Source organism: Stegodyphus dumicola, chromosome 1, assembly GCF_044657685.1.
Source record: "Stegodyphus dumicola isolate Sdum_Otavi_A_Nest chromosome 1, ASM4465768v1".
NCBI lineage: Eukaryota > Metazoa > Arthropoda > Arachnida > Araneae > Eresidae > Stegodyphus > Stegodyphus dumicola.
Genome location: NC_140768.1, coordinates 66,941,405 through 66,963,755, shown reverse-complemented (window position 1 = coordinate 66,963,755; position 22,351 = coordinate 66,941,405). Strand labels below are relative to the sequence as shown.

Below are 22,351 nucleotides of genomic sequence, written 5' to 3'. Positions count from 1 at the left end.
AATAAATATATTATTCGGAATTTTCTCACGCAGCATATTATATTTGGTTGTTTGAAAACTCGATTTTTCGTTAAAGTATGTTTTCTGTTGCATACTTGGAATCTACTACACCTAAGGAAAACTAGCCTTTAATTTCCAGGAAAATTGCATGCAGTCACTCATCTAAGAAAACTAACAACAGGTTTTCTGAACTGTGGAGCAAAAAAAAAAAAAAAAAAAAAAAAAAAAAAAAAAAGGGCTTAGGGAACTACATTTATTTTGAAACTAAATTCTTCGCGGAACATTGAACCGTTTGATAGCTTAAAATTAATTTACTTTTAAAGATTTAGTTATATTTTACACAGATTCGTATGTTTAATTTTTCACTATGCTTTTGAGATTTTTTAAATACAGGATGGTTTCGCAGTTTTATTTTTCGGATGTGAAAATAGTTTCTATAGTATGGCAACACCATAACAAAGCAGACGGCTTTTTGTTGTGTTAATGGTTGTGATGCGTAACAATCTTTTACTCCTTAGCTGTATTACCGTATAATTTATTTTATAGGTGTAACAAATAATGATACTGAAATGGAATTAATTCAGGATCCTCATATTGGTGTATTAACCCCTTCTGAAACAATTGATTATAAATTAATCCGGGGCAGTTATTTGTATTATCATTACTTTTGTGATGGTATTAATGACTCGGTAAAAAAACAAAAATAATGCTCTTATTAGACAAAAGAAAATCAAGGTTTTAGTTGTTTTGACGATAATTATCAGTTGTTATTTAATCCATCATTATTTTTATTTATTCTGTCGTTTGCAGGGTTGGGGATGTGGTTACCGGACATTGCAGACAATATGCTCATGGATAACGAAGCAACAAAATGACACTAATCTGTATACCTCGGTTCTAGCTAAAGTAAGCTGCATTTGTATTATATTAATTGATAAAAAAAACTGTTGAGTTAGTCCTTATTCTTAATTGTTTATAGGTTCCTTCCATTGCAGAAATTCAAAAAGTTTTAGTTGAAATTGGTGATAAAGCTGCAGACTTCCAAGGTTCGCATCAGTGGATTGGGAGTGTTGAAGTTTCATACTGCTTAGAATACCTCTATAAGGTAGTACTTATGTGTATGCTTTTTTATTTATGCTTATCTTATAATTAAGATAAATGTTAGCATATATGTAGGAACTGGTAGATAAAAAAGGACTGAAGTGTTGGAGAAAGGAAACTTCTAGCAATTTATGTTAAAAAATTATATGAGTTATTAATACTGATATTATATTATTTATACATAAATTAGGTTAGGTTAGGTTATTTAATTATGGCAAAGTCTCAAGAGCTATTTGCCTAAGGGGAGGGATGCCTTCGTGGAGTACTTTCTAAGGGAAACTGGCTCGTATGCACGTTACACATGGGGAAAACCACGAAAACACCCATGTAGCCAGCCTGTTCACAGGATTCAAACCTCGGACCGAACTACCAGTGTTTAGCGACTTTACCGCTCAGCCGCTGATGGGCCTTATACATAAATAAATACTCTGCTTTAAAATGCATAAGTAGTAATGTTTTTCTTTTGATTCACATTTGATGACTATTCTGTAAAATTAGGAAGCAAATCAGCATTCATGGGGAAGCACTTATACAAAAAAAAACCTGGTAAATATAATTACCGCCAACAATAACGATAATAGTTCAAACTTGGTTACTCAACAAATTCAGAGGTAGCAACCATTCCTCTTATATATATATATATTTGCTCCTTACATTGCTGTTCATAATTTTGCATGCCCATTAGTGGCCGAGCGGTAAAGTCACTGAACACTAGTAGTTCAGTCCAAGGTTCGAATCATGTGAACAAGCTGGCTGCATAAGTGTTTTCATGGTTTTCCCCATGTGTAACATGTATACGAGCCAATTTCCCTTAGAAAGTCCTCCATGAAAGCATCCTTCATTTTAGGCAGATAGCCCTCGAGGCTTTTCTGTAATCAAACAAAACCAAACATAATTTTGCATGTTGTAGCATCACATTCATTGTTTGCCTTTGCATATGTAACTTATGCTTTACTTATTCAGTATTATTTTGTCAAATTCCCATGCTATCTTTTCTCAATTTTTTTTAACAATGAATAGGTGGAATTGACTGATCTTTAGAATATGGTAACTGGTAGTTTGGCGACATTTTGGAGGCGATAAAGGTTACTACCTGGGACTTTGGTAATAATGTGAGCAGTACTCAGTTCCGATTACGCATTATTTTGTGTGAGGGAAATGAGAGATCATGGGATATGTCATGTGATATTAATGGACGAATTACGGTTCTTTAATCGGAAAAGGGGGTAAATCAGGAAAAAATCTGGAAATTTTGTATTTGGCTTTATTCTGTGTTGTGTGAAACAGTGTTCATTAATTTTTGGATCCCATGGCCCTAACTAAAGTGAATTCGAAATGGGTATTTAGTGGGATTGAAAGGGGTATTAATAAGTGTTTCTTTAAGGTTGTGCGAGATAGAAGTAAAGATGTTTTATTAAGTTATTTATTTTACCTGGTACCTTGCTGTGAACTATAAGTATGATTTTAAAGATCCTGAAACAGGCGCACATACGCTTGCTTTTTATTTAGCAGATGAAATAAGAAAAGTTTATCAGACACGTAATCAAGGTTCTGAAGAAGATTAGGTAAGTTAGTATTTTTAATTATTTGAGGATATTATTTTTATGCATTGTTCTAAACGTAAGGTGGAAGTAAAGTAATTTGGTATTATTGGGAAAATTGTTATTAGCAATGATTTAGTTTAAAGTAATTAGGATTGTAAGCTAATTTTTATTAATTTAATGTATGTGCTTATTTATATTTTAAGTAGTGTTTTTGAATTTAATTATATTTTAATTAAATGATAGTTATTTTGTGAATTTTATGTTTGTAGGAATTTGGTATACGTTTTAGTTGAAGTAAACATGCATGAAAATAATTTAAATATTTGACACTAAGTATTTGTAATGTTTGCGGTATGAATTCGTTGGTAACGTATATAATATAATAGATAATTTAGAGGTAAAAGTTTTTGGATATTTTATTTATTTTATACATGGAAATGTTCATATTTGGAAAGGGTATATACTTTTTCGTTATTAGGTAATTTCATATATGTTCTTTTTAATGGGTTTAAAGATTCAGAAAATTGTCATGCATTTTCGTGAAATTTTTCTAATTTATGAGAAAAAAGGAGTGTACATGGATATGGTGAAGAGTGTGCACAATGCCATTTTTGTGCAATTCTGGGATTTTTTTTTTTTAAGTAAAAATAAGTCGACGTGTACATGGTTTAGTGATATTTTAATTAAATGATAGTTATTTTGTGAATTTTATCAAAAACATGTTCACCTCAAACAACTGATCAGCGAAGATTCTGATGCAGCTGATTAAGGAGTACATGGCAAAGGCAACAACTATTATGACGAATGAATATTGGACATATTCATTCTTAGGCAGGCATGTGTGTTATAGGCATCAAACTGTTAATCATTCCACAAATTTTCTTAATCTAGCATCCAGCAGTTGGTGCACGTACCCATGTCTAAAGAACATGAAAAAGCAGTCTCTGAAAGTAAAATTATTACAAAAAAACAAAAAAAAAAAAAAAAAAAGGTGGTCATCACAAGGAAAACTAGAGCTGATCGTGAAGTTGAATAACTCATAGCGGTATGAAGTTAAATATAACAGCAAGATCCATTCATGGAAATTTTATGTGAAATTAAATATTATATCCTTTTAGGGTAATATGTCTCCAGCAACATACTTTTATTGGCATAAGTTTTTGAAAAAAAAGGAGACGTTTTTTTTCAGGGCCATAAAAATCTGAAAAAATCAAATGAAGTATTGCTAGATATAAGAGTGCAAATTTTTTTAGCTCTTTTATAGCGATAGAATTAGAAATATATTTCAATAATAATATGAACATTTACTTTCCTTTTTTATGTTAATCTTTACTTACATATGCAAAGCATGCTTTTCTACCAACCTGAATTGTATTAAATATCATGCTGAATCAGATAATTTATAACTGCACATGCTTAATATCATGCTTTTCTGTTAACTGAATTTAATTGTGCTAATTATCTTGTTTAACAAGCTATAACTTTCATGTGCTTAATATGTTTAATCAGTTAATTTTTAACTAAATTTACCTTACATATGCTTAATAATATGCTGTGCAATAAATATCATGTTTAAAACACTAAATTTTGACTTATATATGCTTTACACGTATTGATTTTCTACTCTTTACATTGGCAATTTTATTTTTATTTTATATTTTAATTTTTTTTTTTTTAATTCATTGTCAATTTATTTTTAAATTCTTAAAATTCCTTTTCTTAAAATTTTTGTAATTCACTGCTTTTGATCTACTTTTGGTTTTAAATTACTATTCCCAAGCCTACCCCAACAGCACAACATGTCGCTGCAACATTGGTAACATGTCGCATTGTGACGACCTCAATGTCGAAGTAATGTTGTAGGAATGGCTTAATGTCCGCTTTTTGTGACGTCACATTGCAACTTTGATGTGAAGTCACATTGTGACATTGCTGGGAAGTCACGCTGCAACTTTGCTGTGAAGTCGCCCTGCAACTTTGTTGTGAAGTCACACTGTGACATTCATGTAACATTTCGACTTGATATAAAGCCATACAGTGACATGAATGCAGCATAATATACTGCTATGGTGATTTCCCGTTATGTTTTTACCACCAAACCTCGAATTCCATATCACAGATTATGTTCTTACTGCATTAATATAATATTAACAAGACATAGTGCACAATAAAAATTAAGCTTTATTTAGGAACTTCGCGCACACTGCCCGACAGCCTGCCTGTTTCGCTCTGCTCGCTACTCGTAAGAAACTTCTCCTCTAGGGTTGCCACACTTATCGGAGGGCGCAAGGCGCGCTCCTTATCGCCATCACCACAGAGTTTCCCCCCAGTTCCTTTAATGACTATTCAAAGGAACGACATAGGTTATGAAATTATCTCAGAGTATCCGTACTGTCGGGTATTTTTACATGATTACAAAATTAGAATATAAAATTAGAAAAGATCAAAATGAAATTCAATATATAACAAGGTATTGACACTTATAATAAACATGAAATAACAAGAAATATGTTAAGATATGAATTTAAAAAAAATGTTTTAAATTGTTATGTAAGAAGCAAGTTTCTTAGGGAAGTGAACATGCCTTCCCGATCTGGTGACAGTTTGTGTCTTAGAGAGTTCGTTTGCAGATTTATTCTGCTGAACTGTCTTTAAGTCTTTATTTGTTTTCAGTTCAGGCAAATTAGAGTCCGAAAGCAAATAGGCTGGTTTCACACGGTCTATAGACACAGTAGATTTCAGACCGTTAATATCAATTGTGAAAGTTTTGTCCGTTCTAGAAAGAACTTTATGCGGACCTGTATATGGTTGGCACAGAGGTGGCTTTACTCGATCGGCACGTAAGTATACATGCGTACACGACTTTAAGGTAGCACTTACGTAATATTTTTCTTGGCAATGTGCAGATGTTGCTATTGGATTCAATTGTTGCATTCTATGCCTAAGATTCGTGATAAATTGTGTGTCATACGGAGATATCTTAGATGACATTATCATATCACTAGGCAGCTTGAGAGTTGTGCCGTACACCAGTTCAGCACAAGATGACTGTAGATCTTCCTTTACGGCTGTCCGAATACCAAGCATAACAACTGGTAGTGTTTCAGTCCAGTTATTGGTCTCGTGAGCCTTGAGAGAAGATTTTAAATGTCGATGAAATCGTTCAACAATGCCGTTGGACATTGGATGATAGGCTGTTGTTGTGATTCTGTTCGTACCCAAAATGCGCGTGAATTCTGCAAAAAGTGCGGATCTCATTTGAGAACCTTGGTCTGTTGTTATGATCAATGGGCAGCCAAAACGAGATATCCAACAGTTGAAGATGGCTCTGCAAATGGTTTCCGTTTTCATATCCGGGATGGGAATGGCTTCAGGCCATCTGGAGAATCTATCTATTAGAGTCAAAAGGTACACGTTGCCTTCTGATGGAGGTAACGGTCCAACGATATCCATATGGATTTCTGAAAAACGTGCATCAGGAAGAGAGAATGCGCCCAGTGGTGCTTTAGTATGCCTAGTAATTTTCGATTTTTGGCAAGATTCACAGGATTTCACCCAATTTTTGATATGACGTTTCATGTCGGGCCATACATAACGAGAACAAATAAGCTTCGTAGTAGCTGCAATTCCTGGATGTGACAGATTGTGCAGATGATTAAAGATGAGTCTGCGAAAGGAATTTGGAACAAATGGACGAGGAATGTCTGTTGATATGTCACACAGAATATTACCATCAGAATATTGGCACGGTTTAAATTCCAGTTTCAAAGATGATGTGTTGTTTTTGAGAAGGTCTTGTACCTCCGGATCATGCCGTTGAGCTTCCGAAAATTTTTTAAAATCCAAAAATGGAGATTTTGTTATGGAATCAATTTCGATTCTTGAAAGAGCGTCAGCAACGACGTTTTTTGAACCTTGCAAATGCCTAATATCAGTAGAGTACTGAGAAATAAAATCTAAATGTCGCAATTGTCGAGGTGAACATTTATGAGGGTTCTGTTTAAAAGCGTATATTAACGGTTTTTGATCCGTATAAATTATAAAATTTCTACCCTCTAACATGTGTCGGAATTTCTTAATTGCAGAATAAATAGAAAATAATTCCCTATCGTACGCGGACCATTTCTGTTGACTTTTATTGAGTTTCATAGAGAAAAATGCTATAGGTTCCCATGTTTGTTGAGACAACTGCATAAGTGTGCCGCCGATTGCGACGTTTGAGGCATCTACCCAGATGCTTAGCTGGGCTCCGGGAATAGGGTGTCTCAAAAGGGTAGCCTGAGCAATGGCATTTTTGGCAGCAATAAAGGCTTGTTCAGCATTCTCGTTCCAATTTAATTGTGGGGATGAATCCTGAACACGAGAACGAGATTTCTTTTTATTAATATAGCCTTCTAACAATTTTATTAAAGGAGAAAGAATATGTGCTGCTTTAGGTATGAAACATCTATAAAAGTTAAACATGCCTAAAAATCGGCGAAGCTGAGTGAGAGTGGTAGGTTGAGGAAAATCTAAAATACATTTTACTTTGTCAGGAAGAGGTTCAATTCCGTTTTCACTAAGGTGAAAACCTAAGAAATCAATAGATGTTTGACCAAAGGTGCATTTTGAAACATTTATGCAAAGTCCATATTCCTGAAGTTTGGAAAATAAAGCTTTCAAATGCCTGCAATGTTCCTCAGAATCTTTAGAGGCTATGAGCAAGTCATCGACAAAAGCGTAAACGCCTTCTAAATCCCGCGTGACTTCATCTATAAAACGTTGAAAAGTCGCAGATGCATTGCATAAGCTGAATTGCATACGGGTACTTTCGAATAAACCGAATGGTGTGCATATGGCGGTTTTGTGGATGTCGGCTGGGTTAATTGGTATTTGATGGTATGCCTTAATCAGGTCGACATGACTAAAAATTTTAGTACCGTGCAATGCAGCAGTAAAATCGGCTAAGCATGGAATAGGGTATTTGTCTTTTATTGTTTGAGCGTTCAATGCTCGATAATCTCCTACAGGTCTCCATTCCAGACTTCCGTTTTTTGGAACCATGTGAACTGGGGATGCATAATTGCTGCTCGAAGGTCTCAAATGCCCCAATTGCATCATAGTTTGAAATTCTTGTTTTGCTATTTTTAAGCGATCTGGAGCTAACCGACGAGGTTTTGCAACCACAGGTGGACCTTTAGTTATGATATAATGAACGGTGTTATGTTTAACAGGTTGGTTAGGATCTGGTAATCTAGTAACTGAAGGAAATTCTTTTAAAATTTTGTGATATGGTGTATCACTAAATACAGTTTTTACTGAATAAATGCTTGCATTTTTCACGCAACCGACGGTTTTAAAATGCATTTTTAAATCTTTGAGACATTTGTTTCTGAGATCAGGCACCAATTCAAAGAAATGGAGAAAATCTGCTCCAAGAATGGGTGTACTAACATTTGCTATAAGAAAAGTCCATGTAAACTGTCGTCTTAATTTGAAATCCAAAGAAAGTGTTTTTTGACCATAAACATGAATAGTAGAAGAATTAGCAGCGAAAAGTGTTTGTTGGGACGAATTCCATTTTTGAGAATTATTTGCTGGAAGTAAGGACACGTCAGAACTGGTATCGACCAAGAATGAAAGGTTTGTTCTACGGTCACGAACGAACAGGCGACGTGAAACTTGAGGCAAAGAATAAGTCACCTCTATTCTTTGCTGGTTTCGTTTCCCTGCCATGAACAAGGTTTTGTACATTTGTCATCTCTACACTTTTCCCTAAAACGTCTATGATACCAGCAAACAGAATAATCTCTCCTTTTGGAATTGCTTCTTTCCTTATTGCGATCTCCGCGATTTGGCGAGCGACCACGAGAAAGAGAAATGCGATCAATACGTTTGTTTAATTTTTCTATTTGTTTAAATAATTTATCCTCAAGAGACTGATCGACTGTGCGAGAAACGGCACAAGTCCCTGGGGTTGGATTTACTTCTAAAATTCTGTCGGCAATTTCTGCAGCTTTATCTACAGTTAAATTGGAAACCGCTGCCAAAATAGACTGAACAGTCGAAGGCAAACGTTGAAGGAATAATTCTAACATTAAGTTATCAGGAACATTTAAAGATTCTGCTCTACGTTTCATATTTCTAAGCAAATCGGAAGGTTTTCGAGAACCTAATTCTTCTCCAGATAATAATTGGCGAATTTCTTTCTGAGAAGATTCTCCTGAACGATTTATTAACTCAGTTTTGAGCTTTGTATATGGATCAATAGGGTCTGGTTTCATAAGTAAATCCCGTACTATTGATGCAATATCTGGAGGAAGATGAGCAACTACATAATTATATTTAGTAATGGATTCTGTGATAGGTTTGGGGGTGGCAAGAGCAAAAGTACTTTCACACATAATAAACCATAAAGATGGGTCTGATCGGTTATAAACCGGAATTTGGACGGCATGAACATCAGACATTGTGCAAGGTTTTTAAGCCAAAATAAAAGCAAAAATTTAACTAAAGAAAATTAAATTAAATGATAAGTAGAAAACAGAATTATAAAATGATCTATAATTAGTACTCATCTGTGATTCGGAGGATGAAAACCGATGTAATCCATTACTTCTGGTTTGGAGATCTTGAGTGATGGCTTGTAGTCAAAACCGAAAGTGCTTGAGAACTGTTCATACGATTTAACACAGTCCGGGTTACCATATGGAGATTTCCTGTTATGTTTTTACCACCAATCCTCGAATTCCATATCACAGATTATGTTCTTACTGCATTAATATAATATTAACAAGACATAGTGCACAATAAAAATTAAGCTTTATTTAGGAACTTCGCGCACACTGCCCGACAGCCTGCCTGTTTCGCTCTGCTCGCTACTCATAAGAAACTTCTCCTCTAGGGTTGCCACACTTATCGGAGGGCGCAAGGCGCGCTCCTTATCGCCATCACCACAGTGCCGTGAATATTATGTAATGTAAATGGATGTCACGCAACACTGGATTTACTTTCTAAATGATTAGAGTGATTAACTCCTATTTTAGAGAACAGGTAACTACAGCAATGTTTTAATGATACAGTAAGGTATTAAAATACTTCCGTAATATTCAAAATTTTTAAATAATTGAAAATATCCAATATAATCATTTGAAATTTCTTCATCTTACTGAGGTTGTATCTCACCTATTAAGGTTATATAACTGTAATTCATTTATGTTTATTACATATCTGTGTAAACTAGAGTGTACAGAAAATGCAGAACATGTTACAATATTAGGATGCAAAAGTGATCTGTGGTCATTTTCTAACCGTATTAAATTGCAAATACTTTTGAGTAAAAGCTGTCCGAAGCTATATAATTTTGCTTTCATTCTTTAGAATTTAATATTTAAAGACAGTTCATATTTTCCAAAATTTCTAATTTTTATTAAAAATCTGAGTTCTTAATATAACTTATTGAAAATTTAATTTTATTTCTTAATTTAACTCCTTCTTCCCCCCTCTTTCAAAATAGAAATATTTCAAAAACATATTCTTTGGCTTGCAATGCTTATAACTATATTTTTTAATACCTTTTTCCCTCTCATTCTAAACAGAAATACTGTAAAAAAAATTCTATTTGGCTTGGAATATTTTTTTAACAGTTTAGCTTTTAAGACTGTTTTCTGTTCTCCATTCCTTTTTTCCTTAATTGCTTTCCTTCCAGAAAAAGAGCTAAATTATTTTGATAACTGGATGAAAGAAAAACCAATTTAGTACTACATTAAAATATAGGACATTTACTTATTTTATTATCTTGTTATATCACAAAATGTGTCGTTTTTAATTAAAAGCTTTTATATATCAACACAATCATAGACTCCAAATTAGTTAACTACAATCTTTGTTTCCAAATTTGTTGACTAAAATCTTCGTTTCCAAATTAGTGATTTGTTGCTTAATCTATAATACTGAACAAATAGTTATGGGTACAAAAGTCAGTAGCTGGGAAACGTGGTTATGGAAATTAAATTACAGGAAATAAATATTTATACTAAGTTATATTAGTTATACAAAACGGGCATTCTCTTTCACCATTATTACTCCATTGACAAATCACAATTTTGTGAGATTTTTAAGCTATAAATTAAAAATAACTGTCTTACACTGCACAGCTTCAATATATTTAAATAATTGTACTATGGTAAAAATATCTCATAATTTGTTCCATTTGATGATTAATGTGAATCATTTGTTTTAAATATTTCAGCACTTCCTAAATGCATTTTTCTGTTTTCTCAACAAATAGAGTATTATTCAAAAGCATAACAAATTTGCACGAATTAATTATTCCAGTTCATAAAACCATTATTGTTACCAAAGCTGACTTATGGAAAATATGTATTACTCACTTCTGAGGATATACACTATACTATGATCTTCACAGCAATGTTTAAATATTATTCGTAGCTCGTACAGTAAACTGAATTTCATTCACTTCACTCGGCTGTTTATGCGTTAAAGTACACAAGCTCTTTTATTTAATCAACACATATGGGGAGTAAACACTTATTGTACACTGACTGGAATAATAGCAGTAATAATTAATATATAATAATTGAAAATAAATTTTAAGATTGTTATTGAGAATGAAGCGATTATCGACGAGAAAAATATTAGAGATGCATGAACTTTATAGAAGTGCGAGAAAAACAAGGAAGATTTTTTGCTATTCACAAATTTCCACAAACAGATAATGAAATCAGGGCATTTGGAATTATTTTAATACAATTTTTCAGAGCAAAGATGAGGATTCGGAAAATGTGTTTTGATGTAAATATGAGGTAACATGAAATATAGGCATTCTTGCTATCCTCCTCCTTTAATATAAACACGATTCAGTTTTTATTTAATTTAAATAATGTGAAGATATGTTTTACAATGCATACTTTCAAAAAGTTATTAATGTAATCTAAATGAATCTGTACAACACAGAGCCATACCGTTTTTGGGTGAATCAGGCATCTGAAAATAATGGGGCACATATACTGTATGTATAAGAATTTAGAACGTAATAAAAATGTTTAGGAGAAGTAGTTATGAGATTAGTTTTAGATATTAAAATCTGATGACCCTAATGCTTTATTTTCTTTAAAGCACTTCATTTTTCTTTAAACTGTTTTTTCTTTAAAGTTTTTATTTGATTTCTTTATTGAAATCAGAAATTATTTCAAACTCTTAAAATGCCAAAAAGGCATCAATACATGTTTTAGCAATGATGTTATAGTTTTTTTACTAGACGATAATTAAAGAAACAGTTTCCTTAATATAGTTTAATTGAAGAGAAATAAATTATTTGATTTCTTTAATATCAAAAATGAAAACATGGTGTGAAATGAAATATGAGAACATGTTTATGTTAGAAACTACGCAATTAAAACTGAATTTCAGTTATTTACTTAAGTTCAAATTGAAATTGACTGTATTTATGAAAATAAAAGTAATTCCACTACTTAATTTTGTAGGAATAACTTTACAACTTGTGTTAAAATTAAAAAATAATGAAAACTTAAAAACTCTTCCTCTTACATTAAAAGAAATATGTGTTTGTCCCACAGTATAATGCAGCGCAATTATACGGAGTTTTCAAGACCTCCGATTGACTCTGCAGGAATTGGCTTTCTGTTATAAAATTTCCAAACAAATTTATTTGCTTATTTAAATGCGGCAAAGAACTGAGGTCTGTTCCCATAAAAATAATTCCACGAAGCTATATTTTACCTTAAAATCTGTTTTTTTAAATTCTCCTGAAATTTTTAAATTCCTTAGTGAAAGATTCCTTTCTTAATTTTTCTAAGCTTTTTAAATACGATTGCAGAAATTAGTATCTTTTCAATGTCTATTTCTGCAAATGATACATTAAAGAAAAACTACATGTGATAAGCTGAGATAATTAAATTAGATGTAATTTTAAAGTTTATAATAATAAAATAAAATACCTTGTTTGCAGAAGTGAAATATATTAATTTAAAATAAAGTTATTATTTCGAATAAAGTTTATTGGTGAAGCTTAAATATACATTTCAATTTATAGTAATTTTCATTACATTTATAAAATTGTCTGCAATAGGTTAAATTTTCTTAAAATACAATTTTAAATTCGTTTTTTTTTTTTTTTTAACATGAGGTAACTTGTACTTTTAGAGACAAATTACTATCTCTTTTGTCACAAGTGAAATTTTAACTTCCTTCATATATAAGTAAAGATGAAATGTAATTTCCTTATTTTTATATTGCTATCATTTAAATAATTTATGTATCTATTTAAAAAATTAATATCATAAATATATTCTCTTAATCTCTCAAGTAACAAATACTTTTGCACAGGTTTTCATGTTTCTCTTAATATAAAAAGTGAATACGAGTTAGTTTCCTTAGAAAGTCCTCCACAAAGGCATACCTTCTCTTAAGTAGGCAGCCCTCGTATATTTTGCCATATTCAAATAATTTGACCTAAACTAGGAAATATTTTTCTCTAACTAAATGTAAAATCTAAATAAGGAAATTGGGTTACTTTAACAATACAAATATATTATACATAAAAGTTTGACATAATTTGTGAAAAGAAAAGATCTGATATAATAAATTTTAAAACTAATCTCGGAAATTTACATATAGGAAACACGGTGTAGAAAAATTTCAGTGTTTTAAAGTAATACACCATTTGTAAAGTTATAATAATTAAAAAACCTATTCTATATAACTAAAACGTGGTTATGAAATTCTTGCATCATCTATAATGTGGCGCTAAGTACCATGCATGAAAGTAAGTAATTATTTTCGAATAATTTCGAAAACACAATGAAAGTACTGCAGTAAAATTCATAAAATCAATTTATTTTCATATTATCTTTTAACATTAAAAACAACAAAAAGTGAATTTTATCTACCAAATAAACCTGACTCCCTAAATTAAAATTTCTAAGCAGTCAGACAAAAATAAGATGACTTTTGATAATGGCCCTTGAATCCGTACTCTTTGTAATACAAATAAAAGTTAGTCTACTGCCAGTATTTCTTTTCGTTCATAGCATTTAAATTACTCTTTTATTATTACATATTAATTATTACTGATATCATTCACTTCAATGTACAATAAACAGTGCTTACCTGAAAATGTAGCACAGATGATGTGTTCGGTGAACAGAACTAAAAAAATGGTCGTGAAAATCCTGAAGACAAATGCTATGCAGACAACAAACTCTTTCGTCAGTCTCTCTTGATAACACTAGATATGGTAGAACGTGAATCCATTCACCACAGAATATAGTTCAATGATTTCGAAGTACCACATCAATAAAAACATGCTAAAAACTGTTAATATTTTTAATAAAAAAGAAATAACTAAAATTGTAAGCTATTAGTATAAAAGACTAATTCATTTAGAAAGGTTTACTGAAGCACATAGCAATGAATCGGGGGGAGGGAGGTCAGTGCGCAGGAATACCTCCCATTAAAGAAGAATTATGTGAGAAAGGTCAGGGTGGGAAAGACTGCGAATTTCTTGTCGTCACACTAAACGTTTGCTGTGACGTGTATGTGACATCCATACGACATCCACATCACAATGTGACATTTCTGTAAAGTTGTACCATGGTAATGAATGTAATGTGAAGAAAATGCAACATTGAGAGGTCACTGCAACGTCATAGCAACTAAGTGTGCTGCTGTATGGGTATATGGATGACGAAATACGAACTGAGTAATTGAAGAGTTAGGTTTGGAGGCAATTTCCCCTTGATAAGATTTGTTTCCTGCCTGCTCATTAATTATTTACTATGCAAATTAATTTAGTCTTAAAATTTTTTATAAATTTTTTTTTTTTTTGCGATATTTTATATTTATTCATGGATTTTGATACTTGCACTTAATTTACGTATGCTCTCAGAATTTAAATGGTATTGTAGATTACTTTTCAGCAATAAATAATCATTTATTTGTTTGGGTACTTTTCTGTTTAGCCAGCGCAGACGACAAAGATGGCAATAATGGTACAACAGATGCCAAACAGAATATCCTTGCTGATAACTTTTCACGCCTCATTTTCAAAACAAGTCGCAGCTATTTCTTATCAGATTGATGGTTTCTTTCAATACTGGCATACAATTACATAGAATTTTTACCAGAGAGTTAAATTTTATGCCCTAAGGCCATTCGCAATAATTGGTCAATTACGATGCAATCACACCACTCACCCGAAGGCGAATATATAGAAAAGGCAAATTCAAGGGTTAAATTCATCAATTCTAATGAGAATGCACTAGTGAAGTACTGAGTAAGCTATTCGTACGAACTGAAATAATTCTTGCATTATTGTATTCCAAATTAAGATTTAACTTGAAATTAATGTAGATAATTACTGAGAGAATTAGATTTTTGTAGCATAGTTTACATGAGATGAGAACACTTGCGGTCACATGATATGAACCGGCGAATCAGAATATTTTACCATGAAAAGCATAGTAAATTCTTAAATTAATGTCCTTTTACAAATTTGTCTTTATTTACTGGATTTTTTACAAAATTTTAAACGACAGTAAAATGTTTATACCTTTGAAATAAAAAATTCTTACAACTAACATTTATCTACATTTTTTATGTGTATACTGTGTGTTGTTGCCAATAAAGTCTGTGTTGGAGACGGCTGCTGCAGACAGACGATTACGTAATGGCTGTGCGAAGTCCACAGAAGAAGCACTGCATTTGATTGTACTATTTTTTATTATTCTTATTTTTTTTCCTTTAACTGCGAACTAAGCAGGGAAATTCCCTTTTCACTCAGTTAAATGTATGCACTTGAAAGAGTAATGTAACGTTTTCAGCTTGTGTTAGATATCCATATTAAATCTTTATATTAATAATCCCTGCTGTGATTATTTAATTGTAACCTGTGCATTATAGTCCTGAGATTTGCAACATAGTAAATCTGGTGTCCGTGACAGTCTGCTTGGCGAGATTTGTGCCGGCGAAATGGAAAAGTACCTTTGTTTGCTATTAAAATTTAATAATTTAGAATTTAAATTTTAATAAACTTTAAATTTGTTTTTATGAATAGACAATGTTTGTTAAATTCTTATATACACATATATGCTTTAGTTTTATTTCAAAACTTAACTGTATATTGCTGAAACCTTGGCGATAAAACGGCACTGTTGCCAATGGGTTCTTTGTGGAAGAAAACCCCTTCATGGTTACTTTTTCAAATTGGTATAAAGAATTTTTAAAAATAAATCTTTGAGGTTACAATGATATATTGAAATTTCAGTAATCATAGTGGAACCTCAGACCACAAGTACCTCAGATCATAAATTTTTCTTTTTGCAAAGAAATTATGTGAACAAAGAAACAACAAATGCTTGAGTTATGAACACTCAACTCAGCAACATATAATTTTCAAAGATTTATTTTTCAAAATTGTTTTACAGTAACCTATGCCACATAACTAACACTCAGAGACTTGGAGAAACATCACTTAATACTTTCCATTGCTTATCTTTGATTAACAAAGCATGACAGCAAGTGGCTTACAGCAATGGTCTTAACTCAAATTGTATGCAAGCCGAATGCACAATCTGAAAGCAGCTGATGAGCCTGATTTTTTTTCACAAAATTGAGAACAAAATAAAATTGTTTAATTATGTTGTAAATTTTTATGGGTATTATTCTGTTATCAGGGCCGGATTCAGAAGTGTATGTATGTGCAATATATGTGACATACATATATACTATATATAAATATTATTTCAGGTTGAATCCAGAATTATTCATGCTAGAAGTACTGAAGATCTTAAAAAACAATTTAAAAGTATTTTTGATCATTTTCAAGAATATGGAAGTCCAATTATGATGGGTAAGTATACAATAGTTTTTAAATACTTAATGCTGCCAAAAATACCTTTTGGTGGATAATATGTGTTTTATTTATTTTCTCTCACATAAAAAATATAAATTAAAACATAAAGAGTATATTTATACTTTCTTGATGCATATTTCAACTTTCTGGTATTATAAATTGGAAATTTCATCTTTCTGGTATTTATTGGATATGCTATTCATTTTTATAAATTCAAATTATGTGATTTTAGTTTTACTATTTTTTAGCCAAGCATAATATAAATGTAGCTGAAAAGTATTAATAATTTTCTGTTTTGACAGTTTTAATGAATTATTCTGTTTCTAATATTTTTAACTTTGCTTGCTGGTAAGTAATCATAAAATAAAGATGCAGATTTCTAATAAATAATTTTTGGCCTCTGGTTTCAAATATTTAATAGGTTTCAGTGTGCATATAAATGCTTCAATTTTATTATATTTTTAAAAAAAAAATTATGTTTCATTAAATAAATATACCTTTGAGCAAAATAGATGTCTTTAATATGCTATTTTTTTTAATTGCAAGGGGAGAAAAAATTGCTTTAAGATTGCCAATTAAAAAAATTAACAGCTGAGTTAAAAAAAAATTATCACCAACATATAACTATTAAAACAGTCTGCAGAGTTTTGTTGAAATGAGATTTACGTAATATTTTTTGTGTTAATGGGTACTGGAATTTAGAAATTCTGATTGTTATCAGTATTATGTTAATTATTTTTGTTTACAGATATTTTTACATGTATTTCTCTACAAAATAGCAATTAGAGACATGTAAAAGTGAAAATATTTCAGGTTGATAGTTTTAAGTTACTATGGTATATTATAATGTTCTAAAAAATAGATTTTATATACAGTAGATGGTACTTAATGGGATCCCGGTTAAGGGTATTCATTCGGATATTGCTATAATATCCACAAAGTCTGGCCCATTTGTATATGAAATCATGTAAAACACTCCATTATTGTGATCAACAATGCAATCATTATAATCAAAATAGTAATAATTTTTTTTTAAACTGAAGTAAGGTTGCCAAATAAGGTCAAAATAGATTATTAAAAGTTCCAGGTAGCAAAGAAATGTCCTTAAGTAAGAGACTAAGTCACCATACAGCTTGGTTTTGATTTTAGTCAATGATTTAAAATCAAGCAAACAAAACCAAAGAAAAAAAGTAGCTTTAGTTTGGCGTAGATTTTGAGGGTTCTCAGAGACAAGTTCCTCTTCTTCCTTGCTCCTGAAAATAAATTAATAAAAACATCTACATTTTTTTTCATAATTTTTAATTTTATATTGGCTTTCTTTCTTTCAAAAAAGTGTTACCCCCCTCCCCCAAGTATTAAGATCTTGTGTGCAGCATTGGTCAAATAACTTTCAGAAGTGTTATAAGCAATTCATAAATGAACTTTTCCATTAAAAATATTATGAACAGTGCCTTTTCCTAATTAAAATGCTGTGAAAGTATATATTTGTATGTTTCTAGATATATTTTTACTAAATTAGTTAAATTTTATTGCTAATTTTGAAGGACATTTTTTTTTTTCTTATTTTTTAATATTATCATTGACAAACATAATCACATTAAGCAGGGCTTATAATGCCTGCAAATTATACATGCTGTACTATAGTTATTCTAAATCATTTGTTAGAAAAATGATAATTATTTCTTCTAAAGAAGGTTAGGTTAGGTTAGGTTATTTAATTACGGCAAAGCCTCAAGAGCTATCTATCTGCCTAAGGGGAGGGATGCCTTCGTGGAGGACTTTCAAAGGGAACTAGCTCGTATACACGTTACACATGGGGAAATCTTCTAAAGAAGAAACGGATTTTACTTGCATGCTAAACTGTTTCTTGCTACAAAATGTACTATATATCATTTGATCAGAAAAAAGATGAAAGTTTGCTGTATTATTTATTCTATATATGTCTTTACCATTAAGTCAATGCACATCAAACAGATTAGTCAGTTCCCAGAAATTATCGGCAGACTGTGAATTAACTAAGCCTTGTCTAAAAAAAAAAGTTAAATTTGTTTATTGTTTAGTGATGGAAAAATTATGAGTCCGAATCATCAGAATGTAGCAAAATTTCTATAGGAAATATAAAATTGAAATAGAAAATGCATGGAATAATAAAAGTAATAACAAATGATGTCGCAGTATTTAGGAATTGTTTTTATCCACAGCAGTGCATAAACCTGGAATGTAGAAACATTGCTAAAATATTCATTAAAAAATAAGCATATATCCATTAACCTTCCATTTTCCTGTCGACTCCAATCGAAATATTAGAGTAATATAAACAAAAACTATATGTTTGGAAATGTGTTTTTGTTTGAATGATGGTTTAATTTACATAACCAAATAAACTTATTCTCCAATTTGAAATGCATAAAAAGTGCAGGTAAAACCTTAATAATATTTTCCTGTTAATTATAATACATAATTTCTGTTCAATTAAACATGATTTTGGATTAATTACATATGTCATTCTAGTATTATCTCAGCTAATCAGGAGTCTATCACTATATTATTTTAACCTCCTTGTAATTCAGAATATTTTATATTTCCCTGTTATATTTCTTTAATTATTTTTAGACTATTAATTACACAAAATCAGAATTACAAAATCTTGTAATCAGTATATCTTGAAATATCAGTTTATTCAAAGTTTTCTGTTGTATTCTTGCTGTTTTATATTAGCATATTTGCAATCAATAGCAACAAAAAACTCTTTTATGTATAGATTCATAATTTGGTCATTGTTAATTCTTTGAAAATACCTATATTTTCGGAGTTTTCTTATTAAATGGTAGTAAATGCTGTAAAATATTCTGAATAGTCTTAATTGTATTATGACTAGGATTTTTTCAGCAAATTTAAGAATATTCTTGGATTACTTCATGTAGCTTTAACTACTAAGATCTGAATATTTTAAAATGTGTATTAATTTTGCTATATTTATTATACATGCAATAACAGAAAAACCTAAAATATTTAATACACATTACATGTAATATATAATAACAAACATTTAACTTCAGCCAGAGGAGTATTCTTTTTTAGAAAAAAGTGACATTTTATATGTTCTTATTTAGCTTCTAATTTACAGTGATTTTGTGATAATTTTTGAATAGGTGGAGATAAAGATTGCTCATCTAAAGGAATTCTTGGTATTAGCAAAACAAAGGATGATATATGCTTATTAATTTTGGTAAGCTCTTTTATGATTGAAATTTTATTAAAAAGTAAAATAATAGAAATAAACATTTCTAGTGTGTTTGTTATCTTCCAATATAACAGTTTTTTAATTTTCATATCATCAGAAAGCATATGATGAAAATACTTGTTCATTCTATAAATAATGTGGTTTTTTATACTTCTTTTTATTTCTCAAAATTAAGACAAAGTTCCTTTTTAATGAAGAATATATTCTCCATTATTCTCTGCTAGTTCTTAATAATTACAATGGGATTTTATTCTCCTAATGTTGGCAGGATGTCCTAGTCTAGGTTTATATACCTCTCAAAAAGAGGCTTGTCTTCTAGGTTATAAGCTTCTGGCTCAAAATTTCTGAAGCCACCATTGTCATTAGTTTACATTTTTAGTTTAATTCCCATGTACTGCATTAATATTTGGTTATTATTTAAATAACTCGTAAAGTGAAATATGCTCAATATATATATATATATATATATATATAATATTAGCACACTTTTGAAAGCATTGATGTAAGAACACTGAGATGCAGAAATGCTGATGGCATAGATACTTGATGCTTAGAGCATTCATCCATTTTGAAGAATAAGCAGTCGAGGTGGATTAAATTCTATTATTTATTTAAACTCACTTGTGGCCACAATCACTTGCCACTCTACTCGTGCCTATTAAAGAACATTTAAAATTTTGATACTATGATGATAAGAACATGATTGCAGCAGCGCCTGAACAGCATGAAAGCGTAAGCGAGAAGAGAAAGAGTGTCGCAGTAGTAATGCAGAGGAAGAGAGGAGGAGTCAAACAGTTTCAGTTTTAAGTTTGGTTTACAATTTGGTGATTGGTCAAGAGATATCTGCATTAAGGGTTATGTAAGATCGCATGATTAATTTGAATGATGCCTGCTTGTTTAGCCTTATGGCACTATTTTTAAGATAGAAAGAGGAAGTGCCCAAGTGAAATAAAAGTAAGAGTGGCTATAGTGATTAAATTTAGAAGTTTGCTTTCATATTTTTTATCTTACACATATATAGATATATATAAAACAGTGTTATTCTATAAACAGCCTATTTGATCATTTAGCATAGCTTGCTGATTGAATTAAAAATTTAGTAAGAAACATTGAAGAACCTTAGATTGAATGTTCTTTCTGAAACAAATAGTTGAGATAAAAAATTAAATTGCTTTTTATTCTGTATAAAATTATGGAAGATATTTATAATCCTATATATGTATAATTTTATTAATTATATTTTATCATAAATTATATTTAAAATGATAATATTTTTAAAAAATCACTATGAAAAATTTTTAATAACATGTTTGTTCATATAACTGTTGTTCTTTTAAGGATCCTCATTTTTACGGTCATAAAATATCTAAAGAAAGGATTCAAAGTGATGGTTGGATCAAGTGGCAAAATATTGGTTCTTTGCATCATAGTTCATTTTATAATTTATGCTGTCCATTAATTAAAGCAAAGTTTTAACAAAAATAAAATTTTTGTTTAAGACATTCAAAAATTATCATATAATATGAAGCCATGTTACATACATATATAATTCTGGCGCAGACTTGTTATCAGTGGATTAAAAAATTTAAGTTAGTTCTCCAACATTTTTACATTAATATGTTAAAAATATGTTTTATCAAACATTAATTTTTTAATGACCAGATACTTGCTTCTCAAGAATGTTCAAACCCTCAGTCGTTTAACTCTCTAATAACTGAGAGAGTTGCTCCAGAGCATACACCTCATTGATATCATCCTTGAGAAGTGTGCATGATTCAAACTTGTGTAAAATATAGCTCAAATTAACAACTGAATAAGGAATTGCTAGCCTCTGTAGCATCCAGGATGACACATTAAAAATAGTAAAATTTTACCTTTTTGAGAATGTTTGTCATATTTTTCATAAAAACTGGATGAGTTAGGTTATTTTATTTATTATTCTTTCACCTGCTTCACCTCTCAATGGGCACTACAGGTCAATTATGTTATTCTAATCGTTGCACCATCAACCTTTTTTGGTTGTTTATCTTTTCAACCTTATTATTAACAAACAGATTAACATCAGTGTATTACTTTTATTGGGTGTTCCAATTGACAATATTTTGAATATGTTAGTATAAATCTTTCATACTGAACTCCTTTTGATGTCACAGAATTCATGTGTATATAAGCAAAGAATCATCACTTAATTTATAATCCTACTGAAATTATATAGTTTTCCTAATATCAAAGAATATTTCAAAATCATATGCAAAGAAAATTTTTTTTTAATTTAAAGTATTAGTTTTTATACCATTTTCATCACAACTGTAACCTAAAATTAATCTTCTTTTATACCCCAAAATATGAGCCAAAAATACGAGGGTGAATCAAATAGAAATGAGGCTGTTAATAATCTCCTCCTTTTATGATACATTTTTGCCAACATTTTGTTAATTTTTTCATTCTATTCTCATATAAGGAAGTTGGCTGGTTATCTAAGCAGCAGTGCACAAAAGTTTCCACTCGATCTTTGGTCTCCAATTGCTTGCTTCCAAAAGCTTCTTTGAAGGCTCCAAACATGTGAAAATCACATAAGTCTGAGCTGTA

At 30.7% G+C, this 22,351-nt stretch overlaps 1 protein-coding gene across 1 annotated transcript; it reads left to right on the top strand.

The window, feature by feature from the left end:
• Positions 1–450: 450 nt before the first annotated feature.
• Positions 451–21,272, top strand: Ufsp1 (UFM1 specific peptidase 1). The gene is made up of 6 exons (XM_035360640.2): positions 451–689; positions 811–906; positions 980–1,105; positions 16,413–16,515; positions 19,671–19,747; positions 21,101–21,272. The coding sequence occupies exons 1-6, from the start codon at positions 570–572 to the stop codon at positions 21,236–21,238; spliced, it is 660 nt and encodes a 219-aa protein (XP_035216531.1). The 5' UTR covers positions 451–569; the 3' UTR covers positions 21,239–21,272.
• The last annotated feature ends 1,079 nt before the right edge of the window (positions 21,273–22,351 follow it).

What these genes read in the sequence shown, in the direction of transcription:
- Ufsp1 (XM_035360640.2), top strand. Translation starts at nt 570, where the DNA reads ATGGAATTAATTCAGGATCCTCATATTGGTGTATTAACCCCTTCTGAA. An exon ending in ATACCTCGGTTCTAGCTAAA is followed by an intron (nt 907 to 979) that starts GTAAGCTGCATT and finishes AATTGTTTATAG; the next exon opens with GTTCCTTCCATTGCAGAAAT. An exon ending in GCTTAGAATACCTCTATAAG is followed by an intron (nt 1,106 to 16,412) that starts GTAGTACTTATG and finishes ATATTATTTCAG; the next exon opens with GTTGAATCCAGAATTATTCA.